Genomic DNA, 16017 nt, shown 5'->3' with positions numbered 1-16017 from the left:
GGTGTACAACCGATAGAGCTCAAACAAAGGATCCAGGAAGCACCAGTGGCTCACCCCGAACGCGTTGAAGCAAGGAGCGAGGTCGGAGAAACAACGGAGAGGCGTGACGACGATCACGGTGATCACGGCGGAGCAAAGATCGTCGGTGAGGAAGAACCGGCGACTGCAGTGATCAAAACGAGCAAGCAACACAGGATTAAGCACCACAGCATCGAGACAAAGCTGTAGGTACACCGATCAAGGCCAACGGCTCACTAGAGTAGGCTGGCCGCGGTGAAACAGAGTCTCGGGTGAGGTTGCCGGCCACGAGGAAGAAAGCGACGAACGGCGAACTCACGACGAAACCAATCGACCAGAGCTAGCTGGCTGGGTGCGCAAGGAAACTACGAAGCTATCTAGCACTATGCCGCGATGACGTAGACGTAGGTTCGACGGCGAGGGCTCAACAGAGCTGCGGCGGCGGTGACTGGAAAACAGAGGAGAAGAGAAAACAAAGAACGGCGACGGTGGCTGGCTTATAACGCGACCAAGGAAGCGCAAAGAAGCCACGCGGAAGCCTTCGCCGTGCCAACGCGATGCCCAGACAGCCACGCGCGCGACTGGAAGCTAACCGAAGCTCGCCGACGATGTAGCGCAAGTGGTGAACACTGTTCATCAAAATTACAGAATTGCCATTCGCCAAATTTCACAAATTACTCCCAAATTTTCATAACAACTCAAAAATCTCCAAAAAGAAAAGTTGTTCAAAATCAAAAGTTCTACAACTTTGCTTTTATAACCATCTCCTAATTCAGTCTAGATTTTGAAATGAACTTTTGAATTTGAATAGGGAAATTTAACGAATTACGCCTTTTTAAATTACTCGAAATTTTTCTAAACAACTTGAAAAACTCCAAAAACAAACTTTGTATAACTTGCCAAGCTCTACACTTTTTCTTTTGGGCTCAACCCCAAAATATGCTTAGATTTTGAAATAGATTTTCAGGGTAGGATTTAAATGCTGAAAAGCGGGGTTTTCTCGAAAAATTCAAAATCCAAACAAACTTTGAACTTGAGTCAAACAATACAATGCAACACATACCACATAAATATAAACTTGTATTAGTGTATGCATCTCAAAGTTTTCACCACATGCCAAATGCTTTGCAATGCATATGATGACATGTTAAATTTTAATATTTAAACACCCGAGGTGTTACAATCCGTTCCCCTAAAAGAAATCTCGCCCTGAGATTCAAAGCCATAGGGTAAGTAATGGAAAAGGAAATGTGTCGTGAGAACACATACAAAATCTATCTATAAAACAGCTGAGGTCCCTTTACAAAACACAACTTGTACTACCGAGCTCAACTAACATTATTCTATTCTATATTGACGCTAGAAACTCTGGAAACTTTTCTAACAAGTAATCTTCTGATTCCCAGGTAGCTTCCTCTTCTGAATATTGATTCCATTGTATTTTATAGAACTTGATTGTCTGTCTTCGAGTAACACGATCTTTCTGATCTAACACTCGGATAGGATATTCAGAATAAGTTAAATCCGGTTCTAGTTCCACCCCTTCTACTTCAACATTCTGTTTAGGCACTTGGAGACACTTCTTCAATTGAGAAACATAGAACACATCATGCACAGCTGCGAGATGTTCAGGTAACTTCAAGCGATATGCCACTTTTCCATACCTCTCCAAAATTTGATATGGTCCAATATATCGGGGTGCCAACTTTCCTTTAACTCCAAAACGGGTAACTCCCTTCATTGGTGATACTTTCAGATATACAAAATCTCCTTTGTTAAATACCAATGGTCTCCGTCTTCTATCCGCATAACTCTTTTGGTGGGACTGAGCTATTTTCAAATTACTCTGTATTTGCCTAACCTTGTCTTCTGTTTCTTTCACAAGGTCAACTCCAAAGAATCTTCTTTCTCCAGGCTCAGACCAACTCAACGATGTTCTGCATCTACGACCATAGAGTGCTTCAAATGGAGCAATTCTAATGCTTTCCTGATAACTATTATTGTATGAGAACTTGGCCAAAGGTAAGCACTCATCCCACTTATTGGAATAGTTAAGGACACAACATCTTAACATATCTTTAAGTACTTGATTGACTCTTTCAGTCTGTCCATCAGTCTGCGGATGATAAGCTGTACTATACAGAAGTTTGGTACCCAATGAAGAATGCAATTGTTTCCAAAAGTTAGAGACAAACTGTGTACCCCTGTCTGACACAATAGTCTTGGGTACTCCATGGAGACTCATGATTCTTGCTAAATACATGTTGGCATATTGGATCGTAGGATATATTGTCTTGACTGGAAGAAAATGTGCTGACTTAGTGAGTCGATCTACAATAACCCATACTGAATCAAATCCCTTTGATGTCTTGGGTAGACCAACAATAAAGTCCATACTTATATCCTCCCACTTCCAAGATGGAATAGGCAATGGTTGTAATTCACCAGCAGACCTCAAATGTATAGCTTTCACCTTTTGACAAGTGTCACACTTCGCTATATATCTAGCAATCTCTATTTTCATTTTAGTCCACCAGAATCTTTGCTTCAAATCATGGTACATCTTGTTGCTTCCTGGATGGATAGATAACCTAGTAGCATGTGCCTCTTCTAGAATTGACTGTCGCAACTCAAGAACTGTTGGTACCACCAGGCGATCCTTGAACCATAACACATCTTCATCATCTATGCTAAAGCATTCTGCTTTTCCATTCTTGACTTTTTCCTTGATATGGGCTATACCCTTGTTTTCCTTCTGAGCAGCAATAACTTGATCTCGAATAGTAGCTTCAACAATTATGTTGGTCAAACTTCCTTGTTGAATTACTCCTACATTCAACTTCTCCATTTCTTGGCATAAATTCAAACCCATTGTTCTCACTGTCAGATAATTGCAATAACTTTTGCGACTAAGGGCATCTGCAACCACATTTGCTTTACCTGGGTGATAATGTACTTCCAAATTATAATCCTTAATCAGTTCTAACCATCTTCTTTGTCGCATGTTCAATTCTGACTGAGTAAAGATATACTTTAAGCTCTTGTGGTCTGTATACATATGGCACGTATTACCAAGCAGGTAATGCCACCAAATCTTCAGAGCATGAACCACAGCTGCTAACTCCAGATTATGAGTCGGATAGTGTTCTTCATGTTGCTTAAGTTGTCTGGATGCATAGGCAATGACTCGGCCTTCTTGCATCAACACATCCAATACCAATACCTGAAGCATCACAATAAACATCAAACGGCTTCTCGATATCAGGTTGGGCTAATACTGGTGCAGTAGTCAACAATCTCTCCAAAGTCTGGAAAGCCTCTTCACAATCTGATGACCAGACAAACTTGACTTGGTTCTTCAACAATTTAGTTATAGGCTTTGATACTTTAGAGAATTCTAGAATAAACCGACGGTAATACCCTACCAATCCCAGAAAACTCCGAACTTGATGAACTATGGTTGGCAGTTTCCAATCAAGCACATCACTCACTTTACCGGGATCAACTGCAACTCCTTTGGCTGATAAGACATGTCCAAGAAATTGCACTTTCTTAAGCCAAAAATCACACTTGCTGAACTTGGCATGTAGTTGATGTTCTCTCAAGCGGGTCAGAACAATTCTGAGATGTTCCGCATGTTCTTTCTTATTCTTGGAATATACTAGAATGTCATCAATAAACACCACTACAAACTTGTCTAGCTCAGGCATGAATACTGAGTTCATCAGATACATGAAATGAGCGGGAGCATTTGTCAAACCAAAAGACATTACCAAGTATTTATATAATCCATATCTTGTGGTAAATGTCGTTTTGGGAATATCTTCAGGCTTTATCTTGATTTGGTGATATCCTGACCTCAAATCTATCTTGGAGAAAACTTTAGCTCTGGCCAATTGATCAAAAAGCAAATCTATTCGAGGTAATGGATACTTATTCTTGATGGTCACTTCATTCAACGGACGATAGTCAACACATAACCTCAGGGTCTCATCTTTCTTTTTCACAAAAATTGCCAGACATCCCCAAGGTGAGGAACTAGGTTGGATAAACCCCTTCTCAATCAATTCTTGTAACTGAGTCTTCAACTTGGCTAATTCCTTAGGTGGCATCCTATAAGCTCTTCAAGAAATCGGAGCTGTTCCAGGTTGTAACTCTATATTAAACTGTACATCCCTATCAGGTGGTAGACCGGGTAAATCTTCAGGAAACACATCCGGAAATTCACACACTACCGGAATATCTCTAATCTCTTTGACAGCAGTTGCACAAATCTTGCTCACTGATCTTCTTAGGGTTGGAAGTTGGATGAGAAGTTGAGAATTACTATCAGGCAAACTTACTCTTAAAGTCCTATTCAAAGCATCAATAATAGCCTTATGCTGATACATCCAATTCATTCCCAAGATTACATCTATATCCTGATCCTTAAGGATAATCATGGTAGTGGGAAAAATATGCCCACCCAGGTTTACGAGCACCTGGTATACCATTTCCTTAGTACACAGACGTCCCCCGGGCGACTGTATAAAGAAACTTTCCTTTGTTGCCCTAATTGAAATTTTATGCTTCACGACAAATGTTCTATTGATCAATGAATGCGATGCGCCAAAATCAAAAAGTATAACTATAGGGTGATTGGCAACAGGAAACATACCCATCATCACTGGCTCCCCTTCTGGAATTTCTCCAGCTTGAATATAGAACACCCGTCCTGTCTTCCTCTCATCTTTGCCCTTCTGAGCATTTTGATTGGGGTTCTTGTTTGGTGCCTGACCCTATTGTTGGTTGGCAGGGGTCTTCTGATAATTTTGATTAGCCTGCCTAGGATATGGACATTCCCTGGAGAAATGACCAGTCCTTCCACAATTGTAACATGGAGAGTTGTGACCCTAGGATGTCGAAGCATTGCCACCAGGAGCATTGGTCGACTGTGAGTTCGGGTAGGTTATAGCAGGACGGACATTTGACTGTTGCCCGGCTTGGAACTGTGGCGGACGGTAAGGAGGACGATTATGATGAACTGGATGATAAATCACCCTCTGCCGCTTCTGATTTCCCCCGAAAGATCTAGACGGCATACTCTTTTTCTTTTTGAGCTCCTTATGCTGCCGATACTTTGACTCTGAAGCAATTGCAATATTTACTGCCTCATGATAAGTGACATTGGTGCAAGTTGTCATCATTGTTTGCAGCTTTGTATTCAAACCTCTCATAAACCACCTCTTCTTCTTGGCATCAGTATTAACATGTTCTGATGCATATTGTGACAGGTGATTGAATCTTCCCACATACTGCATCACGGTTTGATCTCCTTGCTTCAAAGCAAGGAATTCATCTAACTTCATTGCCATCACTCCTTCAGGGATATAATGGGCTCTAAAGGCAGTACAGAACTCAACCCAAGTTATTGGAATGCCAGCAGGTTGCATAGCCACTAAGTTTGCCCACCAAGCACTTGCTGCACCTCTAAGTTGCTGGGCGGCAAACGCAGGTTTCTGATATTCCGTGCATGGAATAAGGTCAAATTTCTGCTCCATGGTTCGAAGCCAGTCATCAGCCTCCAATGGTACATCTGCCTTAGTGAACACCGGTGGTCTTGTGTCTGTAAAGTCAACATATGTAGCCTCCTATCTGTTATGGTGGCGACCACAGTTTCTGTGCATCTGATTCTGATTACTCTGAGCCATCTCATGAAGCAAACGAGAATTTTCTGCCGTCACATTGACAAGTGCGGTTATAGCATCAGCTAAATTTGTTGGAACTGGTGGCGGATCTGGAATACCATCCTCATCTTATGAAGTTCTAAGAACATACAAACCCCGCGTACGACGCATCTACTCATAACAAACCAAACTTTATTCACAAGCCTTTATTGAATTGCACAAAAGCTTACTCCAGACACATTACATAGGGTTTACTACTATAAACACCAGACCCTATAAATACCAAAACAAGATACATAGCTTAACCATAATTAACTATTATACAACTCTACTCTTTTCCGTGATTACTTCAAACTTCAGGCTCGGTATCCATTCCGGAATTATTACCGCCTTCATCATCACTTTCATTGATCATTACTAATTCTTTAGGATCTTCTTCTTCTTCCTCTCCCAATTCATCATCACCGACAAGGATGACACCGGGGTCCATGGCATCAGCTTGAGGCTCATGATTCGGATTTAGTAGATTGCTAAGCCTATGAACTTCCTCATGTAGATAGGTATTATGTTCTTCTAAATCTTCTACATAGAATTCTAGCTCATGAGTTCTAGCTCTAGCTACATTTTCCCTATGCCAAGCCTCATTTCGTCCCTCCACCGTATGAACTAACATACTTTCATAGTTCCTGTGTGCGGTGGTGAGACGCCTTAATTGATCCTGTAATTCTCCTACCTGTATAGCATCCAAAGCCCTATCTCTAGTAGCTTGTGCTAACTCTGCAGAAATCCTCTGTATCTCTGCCTGGGGATCAGGCCTAGCACTGCTACTGCTAGCACCATCATTTCTAGGGGCAAGTTGGTGACGAGGAACTCCTTTGGGTCCGGTGGACTTACGAGGCGTCATCTTGGCACGAGCCATACTGTAGGAAACCAATTTAATCCAAGTAAGACCATTTGATCAAAGTCTGAAGAGCAGCGATGATGGATTACATTCTTCAAACCAGACTCACTACTCAACTCCAGACTAAGAGGTGAAGGAAGTAACGAGTGAATTATTCATGATGCATGAATCGTTCTTACGAACAAAAACATCAAAGTTTATAATACACATAAACAACATTTATTTTTATATAGGGCATAGTAAGATTACTACTCCACCACACAAAACCTTTTTAATCAAATACGGAATAGGGAGAAAGAAATAAGATAAGTCAGAAGCAATTTGAACCAAATTATCAAGTTAAATTTAGTCATCCCAAATCAATTTGAAGTTTTTATAAAACAATACAACAAAAACCTTGTAACGATCGCTCTGATACCATTCTGTGGTAGAACCTCCTAAATTATAGGCCCCACATGCACTCGTCACTGTCCAACGACCTTTGACAACAATGCATATGTTCCTAATAACTTAAGAAGTCTGTCGGATGTCCTCGGGGAACCTCGAATCATCCACGATTTCTGAGCAGGATCACATTACAAAGTTATTGCAGTATTACAACATTTATTCAAATATCTACACCAGAGCAGAAACAGCGGAAGTCTTACGATAACATAGTTTACGAACCAGTTGTTTCAAACCTTACAAACTAAGTTCGATACTTATTACAAACCATAGTAATAGTGGAGTGGCATAATTAACATATACATTACACACAAAATAAACATCCTGCCCAGGGATCACACATTTACTTCTCATCGTCAGAACGAACAATAGTCATGCAGCACGATCCAAAACAGATCTGCTCATGAGGCTCACCTGCAACAAGGGTCAACGAACCCTGAGTACAAAAGTACTCAACAAGACTTAACCGAAATATTAACTGATAAACTTAGAAATGCAGGCTCAGAGGTTCAAGGTATAGCATTAACAATGAATCAAAGTTCTTTTGCGTAAAAGCACTTTTAACAAAATTCTTTATATGGGAAACTTCATAAAAATATATACAAAGCTGACACGATCCGTGTTGAGATCATGAAACTTTATATCCAACACCTTCACAAGCCTTATTTGAGTTCTAGTTATTAATACTACGATGATGAACAGTGAGTTGAGTCTCCATAACCGAGGAGCAACGACGATTCGAACCGATTAAAAACCCAGCTGAGAATTCCAGACCACACGACATATGCAGGTCCCCGACCTACATATACCAACCTACTCTCGGATCCTCTAAAGCAAGAACGGGTCCACGCCACCCGAGAATACAGTACTCCACCAATTCAGCCCATTGCCACATGGGTACACGCTATTCCCGCCATCTCTCCACTCCCAGTGCACGAGTAGCCATTCTCATAATAGAATCGCCAAGTTCAGGCTTACCGGAGTATGTGGTTAGTACTACAAATTCTCACCTCATGCAATTCAACAACGGACGTGCCTTAATCAACACAGGCGGAAAGAACCCGCTCACAAGACCTCCATGTCTTGTGGCTCACACACACCGAGTCCGCCCGGTCTAGATTTATTACTCCACATTCCTATATCACATGATAACATAATTAACCGATGTTCCATTTGTTACTTGCAGGTGGCAGGTAGTCACCCGACTTTCATCGTTCTACGCATAGCTAAGCAAAACTAGGCATATACGAGTTTAAAACTGGTAATATGGTAAATATGGAATAACAAGGGTGGTAATGCACCAATTAGGCTCTTACTTAACTCCTAATCACTCAATGCAGTAATGGAAAGCAAAAGCAAAATTAATTTATAAAACACAAGGTAGGGCTGTATGCATCCGGGGCTTGCCTTCGTTGACAGAAAAGTCTAGTTCCTGCGACGTTTCACAAGTATTCGATCTGACCTCAACAGACGGATTAACCTCCTCAAGAACTTGATTAACTACCACGTGTTCACCTTCGTTCACTACACGTAATAACAATGCCATGTTTAACATGACACGGGATATGAAACATGATGCTCGATGATGGATGCAAAATTTAACAATTTGAATACAACTTTCCTTCGCGGTACAGTTGCAAGTCAAACAAACTAAATCTTTTTTGTAACACATACATCAATGGCCAAGGATCATTATCAACTAATGACCCAAGGTCATCACTCAATCCAAAATTTCAAACAAAACCTAAGTCATTAAAGGTTACTATTTGCTTTTATGAATTAATTATTTAATTCAAAATTATGAAATAAAGCAACTTATTCTAATTGAGCTCAAAATTTTAGTATATGTTTATTACCTGATAAGTAAGTGGCAAAACAAATTTCATAATTTTTGGACAATTAAATAAGCCTAGAAAAATCATGGAAATCCATTTATTAATAAATTGAGCAATTTTTATCACATTCAAAAAGTGCTTAAAAACAATATTTCAATTTTTGATTAAATAATATACATCACAGAGAGGTCACACAAAAATTTTCATAATTTTTGGAGCTCTAATTAAATTTATACAAAAATAACAAAAATAGACACTATTCATTCAAATCTGAAAATAGAAAAATCCATTTGAACGCTGAGTCACTGACAACGGGTCCCACCTGTCATCCCTAACCTCGCGCGTTTGACCACGACGGCGACGGCACTGACCGGCGTAAACTCATCGACGGTGAGTCCAACGGCGACGGCCAAAGTACCAAAATGATCACCAAGACTAGGCGCATCGATTGACGTCCCTATCCACACTGATTACGACCCTATACTAGCTCGTCATCGGCCATGGCAGACGCGGTGGCACGGCAGCGCTACGCCGGTGGTGTACAACTGATAGAGCTCAAACAAAGGATCCAGGAAGCACCAGTGGCTCACCCCGAACACGTTGAAGCAAGGAGTGAGGTTGGAGAAACAACGGAGAGGCGTGACGACGATCACGGTGATCACGGCGGAGCAAAGATCATCGGTGAAGAAGAACCGGCGACTGTAGTGATCAAAACGAGCAAGCAACACAGGATTAAGCACTACAGCATCGAGACAAAGCCGTAGGTACACCGATCAAGGCCAACGGCTCACTGGAGTAGGCCGGCCGCGGTGAAACGGAGTCTCGGGTGAGGTTGCCGGCCGCGAGGAAGAAAGCGACGAACGGTGAACTCACGACGAAACCAATCGACCAGAGCTAGCTGGCTGGGTGCGCAAGGAAACTGCGAAGCTATCTAGCACTATGCCGCAACGACGTAGACGCAGGTTCGACGGTGAGGGCTCAACGGAGCTACGGCGGCGGTGACTGGAAAACAGAGGAGAAGAGAAAACGAAGAACTGCGACGGTGGCTGGCTTATAACGCGACCAAGGAAGCGCAAAGAAGCCACGCGGAAGCCTTCGCCGTGCCAATGCGACGCCCAGACGGCCACGCGCGCGACTGGAAGCTAACCGAAGCTCGCAGGCGGTGTAGCGCAAGCGGTGAACACTGTTCATCGAAATTACAGAATTGTCATTCGCCAAATTTCATAAATTACTCCCAAATTTTCATAACAACTCGAAAATCTCCAAAAACAAAAGTTGTTCAAAATCAAAAGTTCTACAACTTTGCTTTTATAACCATCTCCTAATTCGGTCTAGATTTTGAAATGAACTTTTGAATTTGAATAGGGAAATTTAACGAATTACGCCTTTTTAAATTACTCGAAATTTTTCTAAACAACTTGAAAAACTCCAAAAACAAACTTTGTATAACTTGCCAAGCTCTACACTTTTGCTTTTGGGCTCAACCCCAAAATATGCTTAGATTTTGAAATGGATTTTCAGGGTAGGATTTAAATGCTGAAAAGCGGGGTTTTCTCGAAAAATTCAAAATCCAAACAAACTTTGAACTTGAGTCAAACAATACAATGCAACACATACCACATAAATATAAACTTGTATTAGTGTATGCATCTCAAAGTTTTCACCACATGCCAAATGCTTTGCAATGCATATGATGACATGTCAAATTTTAATATTTAAACACCCGAGGTGTTACATATATGAAGGTGGAAGGACGACCAGGGGGGTGTTGGGGTCGTTCTCCAACCCTAGGACGCGTCCCTAATGGACCCAACTTGATACACGGCCCATTAGACCAAACTAAGGTGACGTAGCACCTTTGGATAGACAAGCTCTCAGTCGTAATTTAGTCATTGCGGCCGCCTCAAAATAGATATGGACTTGATTCCAGATCCATATGAAAATAGACTTCATAAGGATTCCATGAAGTACTTGAACGCCCCAATCCGAGTCCGTATGCGACCGTGGTGACCATCACAAGTTGGAGCTGTCCTGGAGTCCGAATTCAGCCTCCGCGGATCCTTGTCCCTTTCGGTCCTCTCCCTGGTTCCTAACCAAAACAAGAGTGCACGCGTCTCCATGGTCTAAATATGATGGGCAGGAACTCAAGAGTGAACTTACTTGATGATTAATGTGACGAGCACGGGCGCGAGTAATAGAACCAGAAACTGGTACTCGTGTCGACGTGGATGTATCGTTGGTGTTGATGTCATCAACACTGCGCGCGGGCCCCGTGTGGGCGTGCAAAATGCAGGCTCGGGCGCAGCGTGCTGGCTCGAGCGTGGGAAACGGAGTGTAGCGCTGTCGTCCGGACGCGGGCATTCGTCCGGATGTCCGGGTGCTAGCACCGCCGAAATTTAAATTGGAAACTTCAACTTTCGTAACATTTTAATGTTATTAGATGCTATAAGCATAATGTAGTTATTAAACCCATAAAACATTAACAATATTGTGGGCTTATTTGGAATGAAGGAATATAAAATGGAGGAATAGGAAAAACAAAAGAAGGTGATATGTGCATTCTAGCAAAACAGAGAAAAAGAAAAACATAGGAATATAATATAACAAGAAAGAGTGTTTGGAACACAACAAACATAGGAATATAATGTAGCTGACTTGGCTCTTGACGCCAATAGAGCTGGGAGCATTCAGCAACAAGCAACTAGTACGCCTGTGAAATCCTAAATACGCTACAGTATTCCAGAGGAAAGGAAAGATTACTTTCCTTTGTTCCAAACACGTTCTTCTCCCTTTCCTACATTTTGGTTCCATTTGATTTTTTCTATGAAAATCCTTTGATCCAAATAGCCACTGAGTAGTATTTTTAACTGGATGTCGATTGTCAATGCCTCAACGGCTTTCAAAACATTTTAAATTAAAAATTGGAATGAACTTTCATACTTCTCTCCGTTTTCGTTTACTTGTCACCAAACTTTTACTGTAGCAATTTGACCATGTGTTTTTTCTGCAAAAGATTTTTAGATACATCAAGTTTTCATATATACTCCCTCCATACTAAAAAAAATTGAAGTTGTTTTGAACAGCGATACGGTCTCCAAAGCATAACTTTGACTACTTATTTTTATAAAGATATTTATCAAAAAGTGATATATGTAAATTTTTGTGAAAGTATTTTTCAAGACAAATCTATACATATGGTTTCCATATTTCTAAACTCAACAACTTAAAAATTATTCATGATTTATATTCCTAATGTTTGATCCAAGTCTTGTCCGAAACGATTTTATTTTTTAGTATAGAGGGAGTATGATTCTTCATTGAACTTACTTGATTAATGTTATATACTTTGAAGTATATAAGATTTTTTAGAAGGAAAAAACGGATGGTCAAATCTGCTATAGTAAAAGGTTGGTGACAAGTAAACAAAGACGGAGGGAAGTAATACTGTACAGGAATCCAATTGGTTAAAGTTAAAAAGCCATAAAAATTAACAAGAGTCAGTAACTCAGGTCTCAGGTGTACAGTAACAAGAGGAGAAAGTAAAAATTGCCCTAAGGCATGTGCTCTGCTGCTGAGCAAAATATGTCCGTTTCTGAGTGAGATGGAAAAAATCGAGCAAATTTACGCCGTCCGTGGGGATCGAACCGAGGATCACGTGGTTAAAAGCCACGCGCTGTACAACTGAGCTAGGACGGCTGCGATGATAGATCTAGCTGTATAATTTATAAGGAGGCTTTAATTTTCTATCGTTTGAGCTAAAAAAATGCTGACAATCCATATTGAGGCAATAAAGTCCCGTCGATTCACACAATGCAAATCCTATCTCACTGTTTTCGGCTGTATTAAACCTAGTTTATATAGGAACCTGTACTAAAGCAAATCACCCCCTCTCAAGGGTGATCTTTCGAAAATTTTGGATCGGGTAATTCTAGTTTTTGAACTTTTTGGTTTTGAGAAATGACGAGATGCGCATACAAAAAATGAGAAAAAAAACCCTAAAATATCGGGGTCATGTTTCGGATAATCTTGAATTACTCGACTGCTGCCCATCAGAGAGACAACGACAATTTTCAAAGCTAAATCTTAAGCAATAAAATATTAGCAAAATCAAAGGACCAAAGTTCTACAATAATGATAAAAGTACTCCTCGTTATCTAAAAAAAGAAGAAGATCAAAGTATTCCTTGCCCTCGGATGGGTGTGGTGCGTAGTGTGGGCTGGGCTCTCTCACTATTTCGCTCTGTTTTGCAAATTCAGTGTTCTTTGGTTGGATTCTTAGTAGTAAAATTTGCTTATCCAGGTTTAAATCCTTGACTTGCTGCAAGTGCTCTTATTTTTTTTAGATTTATTCTAAGGTTTAATTGTGTTGTTTTTTCAATAACAGAGATGTGCCCCTCAATAGTGAGGCACTGTAACGACTTTATCAATTTCGAGGCCTGCTGGCTCAGTGTTTTGAAGACTCGTGGTAGGTCAGGGGTGGAGCCGAGTGGTGGTGAGACTGGTCTCCGAACCCCACATGGACATTTTTTTATTAGTATATGCTTGGTTGATGATTGATGATAAATACAGAGAGTGAGAAAAAGATTGCAAGACTGACAACTACAACAACCAGTACCAACGCTAGTAGTCCACTACTTTGTTACTAATCAAGTACGTACTTCCGTTGCTTTGTAATAGTAATTTGGCCCCTTCTTAATTATTGGTCATGACCCGCCACTAATTCATATATAGGGATATGGTGTGTGTGCATGGGTTCATAAGGTGAGAGTACATGTATGTATGATTATCTGCTTTTGTACTGTGTAATAAAAAAAACGTTTTTTTAAAGTGGTAGGTTATGTAAAAACCCAAGTTTCTCTGAAGAGTTTTGGGGTTGATAGTCTTAAGGGTTCGGGCATATATTGGGTTTTGTATGCCCAACAGATGGAGCTTGTTTTTTCAAACTCAAATCAGCCTGTTCGCAATGAAGCTGAGATGCTCAACTAAACTATTTTGTCTGGTGTGAAAGTGAAACCCTTATGACCCCGTTCGCTTCGCTGAAAAAACAAGTCGAAATACTGTTCCGACTAACTTGTTGTAAGAGAAAAATACTATTCCGGTTGAAAAAACAAGCTGAAAAGTACGGATTACAAGACCAGCTGAAAAAAAACACGGCTCCTGCTGCTACTTTGCAAGGCTCCCGTGATAAACATCCGGCGGTTATCCTGGCTTGACGTAAACTCAACTCTGACTCTCTGATTCTTCCGCGGCGGCCGGACCAGGTGCATGCATTCCTTCGACCGGCTTCATGCTTCCTTGGACAAGGGAGTACCGACTACGTCCTCCAACAGCTGAAGCCGAGCCGACGATTGGCTGCGAGAACGCAAGTGTAGCGAGATGAGGACGCAAGTGTGTCTGCGCCTGCATTTCTTTTCTATTCTTCAGATTTCGCCGTCAAGCGGCCATGGCGCGGCGGCGCGGCCGTGCGCATGTGCACGCTAGCTAGCACCTACATCCTCCCCCGCCTGCCGCCTCCTCCGTAGTCCATACCACGGCATATATCTGTTTATATTATATAATAATCCTCAAGACACCAATTGAGTAGCGATTACGTACTACATCAAAGGCTATATATAATGCACAGCACAAGCACATAAACATCGCAACAATCTACCTGACAATCACATCAACAAAGGAAAAGTGATCTACCACACACACTCCAACGATCAACGGCTGGACACACTACACAGACACCTGTTGGCTGTTGCAGCTCCAGTAGACATTGTTGGAGTAGTTGCTGACTCCGTGCAGTTGATCGGAATGGCTCCATCAGCTCCAGTTTTGGCAGCCCTGCTTCTGCTCACAGTCAGCTGGGCAGCGTTGGCCGCCGTGGCAGCGGATGGCGTCGTCGCAGCCAAGGCGCCGCCGCCGCCGACCGGATGGCAGAGGGGCGCGCACGCGACGTTCTACGGCGGAGCCGATGCTTCGGGGACCATGGGCGGCGCATGCGGGTACGGGAACCTGTACTCGCAGGGGTACGGCTCCCGCACGGCGGCTCTGAGCACGGTGCTCTTCAACGACGGCGCGTCCTGCGGCCAGTGCTACAAGATCGCGTGCGACCGCAAGACGGACCCGACGTTGTGCAAGCCCGGCGTCACGGTCACCGTCACCGCCACCAACTTCTGCCCACCCAACTCTGCGCTGCCCGACGGCGGATGGTGCAATCAGCAGCGCCCCCACTTCGACATGGCGCAGCCGGCGTGGGAGAAGATTGGCAGCGACGTCAGCGCCGGCATCATCCCCGTCATCTACCAGAGGTCAGTATTATATATGCTTGTATTAATTAAGTGAGGAGAATTAATTGTCTTGCACTGGATCGTCGATCTCTAGTAATAAATGGAAACTTGCTGTGCATATATGCAGAGTTCCATGCGTTCGGCGAGGTGGAGTCAGGTTCATGATCAATGGCCACGACTACTTCAACCTCGTTCTCGTCACCAACGTTGGAGGGGCCGGCTCTATTAGATCCATGGATGTCAAGACCTCCGACTCCACGGACTGGATGCCCATGGCACGCAACTGGGGCGCAAACTGGCACTCTATGGCATATCTCAGTGGGAAAAGGCTCTCGTTCAGGGTCACCATCACAGATGGTCAAACACTCGTGTTTACTAATGTGGTGCCGTCTGGCTGGACCTTCGGCTTGACATTCGCAAGCAATTTGCAGTTCAAGTGAGGACTCGATTATCTACTGCGCCCTCAGGCTCAATATTGTTTATATATGGTGTACTACATTGTGTACACAGCCTGTACAAACACACTCTGCGCATTCAGTAGTTGGGAGTCTGATATTGTATTTTTCTATGAAATATTGTTTCTTATACGTACCATTGTAAATTGACCGTGTCTCAAATGACCCACTACCAATACCATCACCGCCTTAAGGTGCACCATTTTTTATCATAAACTAGAAGAATACCCTCGCGTTATATGGGCCGAGATTTTCTTAGAAATAAAATGATTGAACAGTTGGTTGGATGAGATATGCTATCAAAACTGGGTAAGTTAATGGAAGATAAAATAAAATGTTTATAGAATATAATATTAGATTGAACTGTAGGAAAATGTGATGATCAAACAAATAGTACAACGTGCATGCGATACCAAATAAGTAT

The 16017-nt window shown here is 42.1% G+C and overlaps 1 protein-coding gene across 1 annotated transcript; it reads left to right on the top strand.

Annotated features, from left to right (window-relative positions):
* Positions 1–14542: 14542 nt before the first annotated feature.
* Positions 14543–15652, top strand: LOC136463210 (expansin-A23-like). Its single transcript, XM_066462229.1, has 2 exons — positions 14543–15159; positions 15266–15652. The coding sequence occupies exons 1-2, from the start codon at positions 14663–14665 to the stop codon at positions 15576–15578; spliced, it is 810 nt and encodes a 269-aa protein (XP_066318326.1). The 5' UTR covers positions 14543–14662; the 3' UTR covers positions 15579–15652.
* The last annotated feature ends 365 nt before the right edge of the window (positions 15653–16017 follow it).

The sequence above is a fragment of the Miscanthus floridulus genome, chromosome 7 (genome assembly GCF_019320115.1).
Source record: "Miscanthus floridulus cultivar M001 chromosome 7, ASM1932011v1, whole genome shotgun sequence".
NCBI classification, from domain to species: domain Eukaryota; kingdom Viridiplantae; phylum Streptophyta; class Magnoliopsida; order Poales; family Poaceae; genus Miscanthus; species Miscanthus floridulus.
This window is presented reverse-complemented; position numbering and strand designations above follow the sequence as displayed.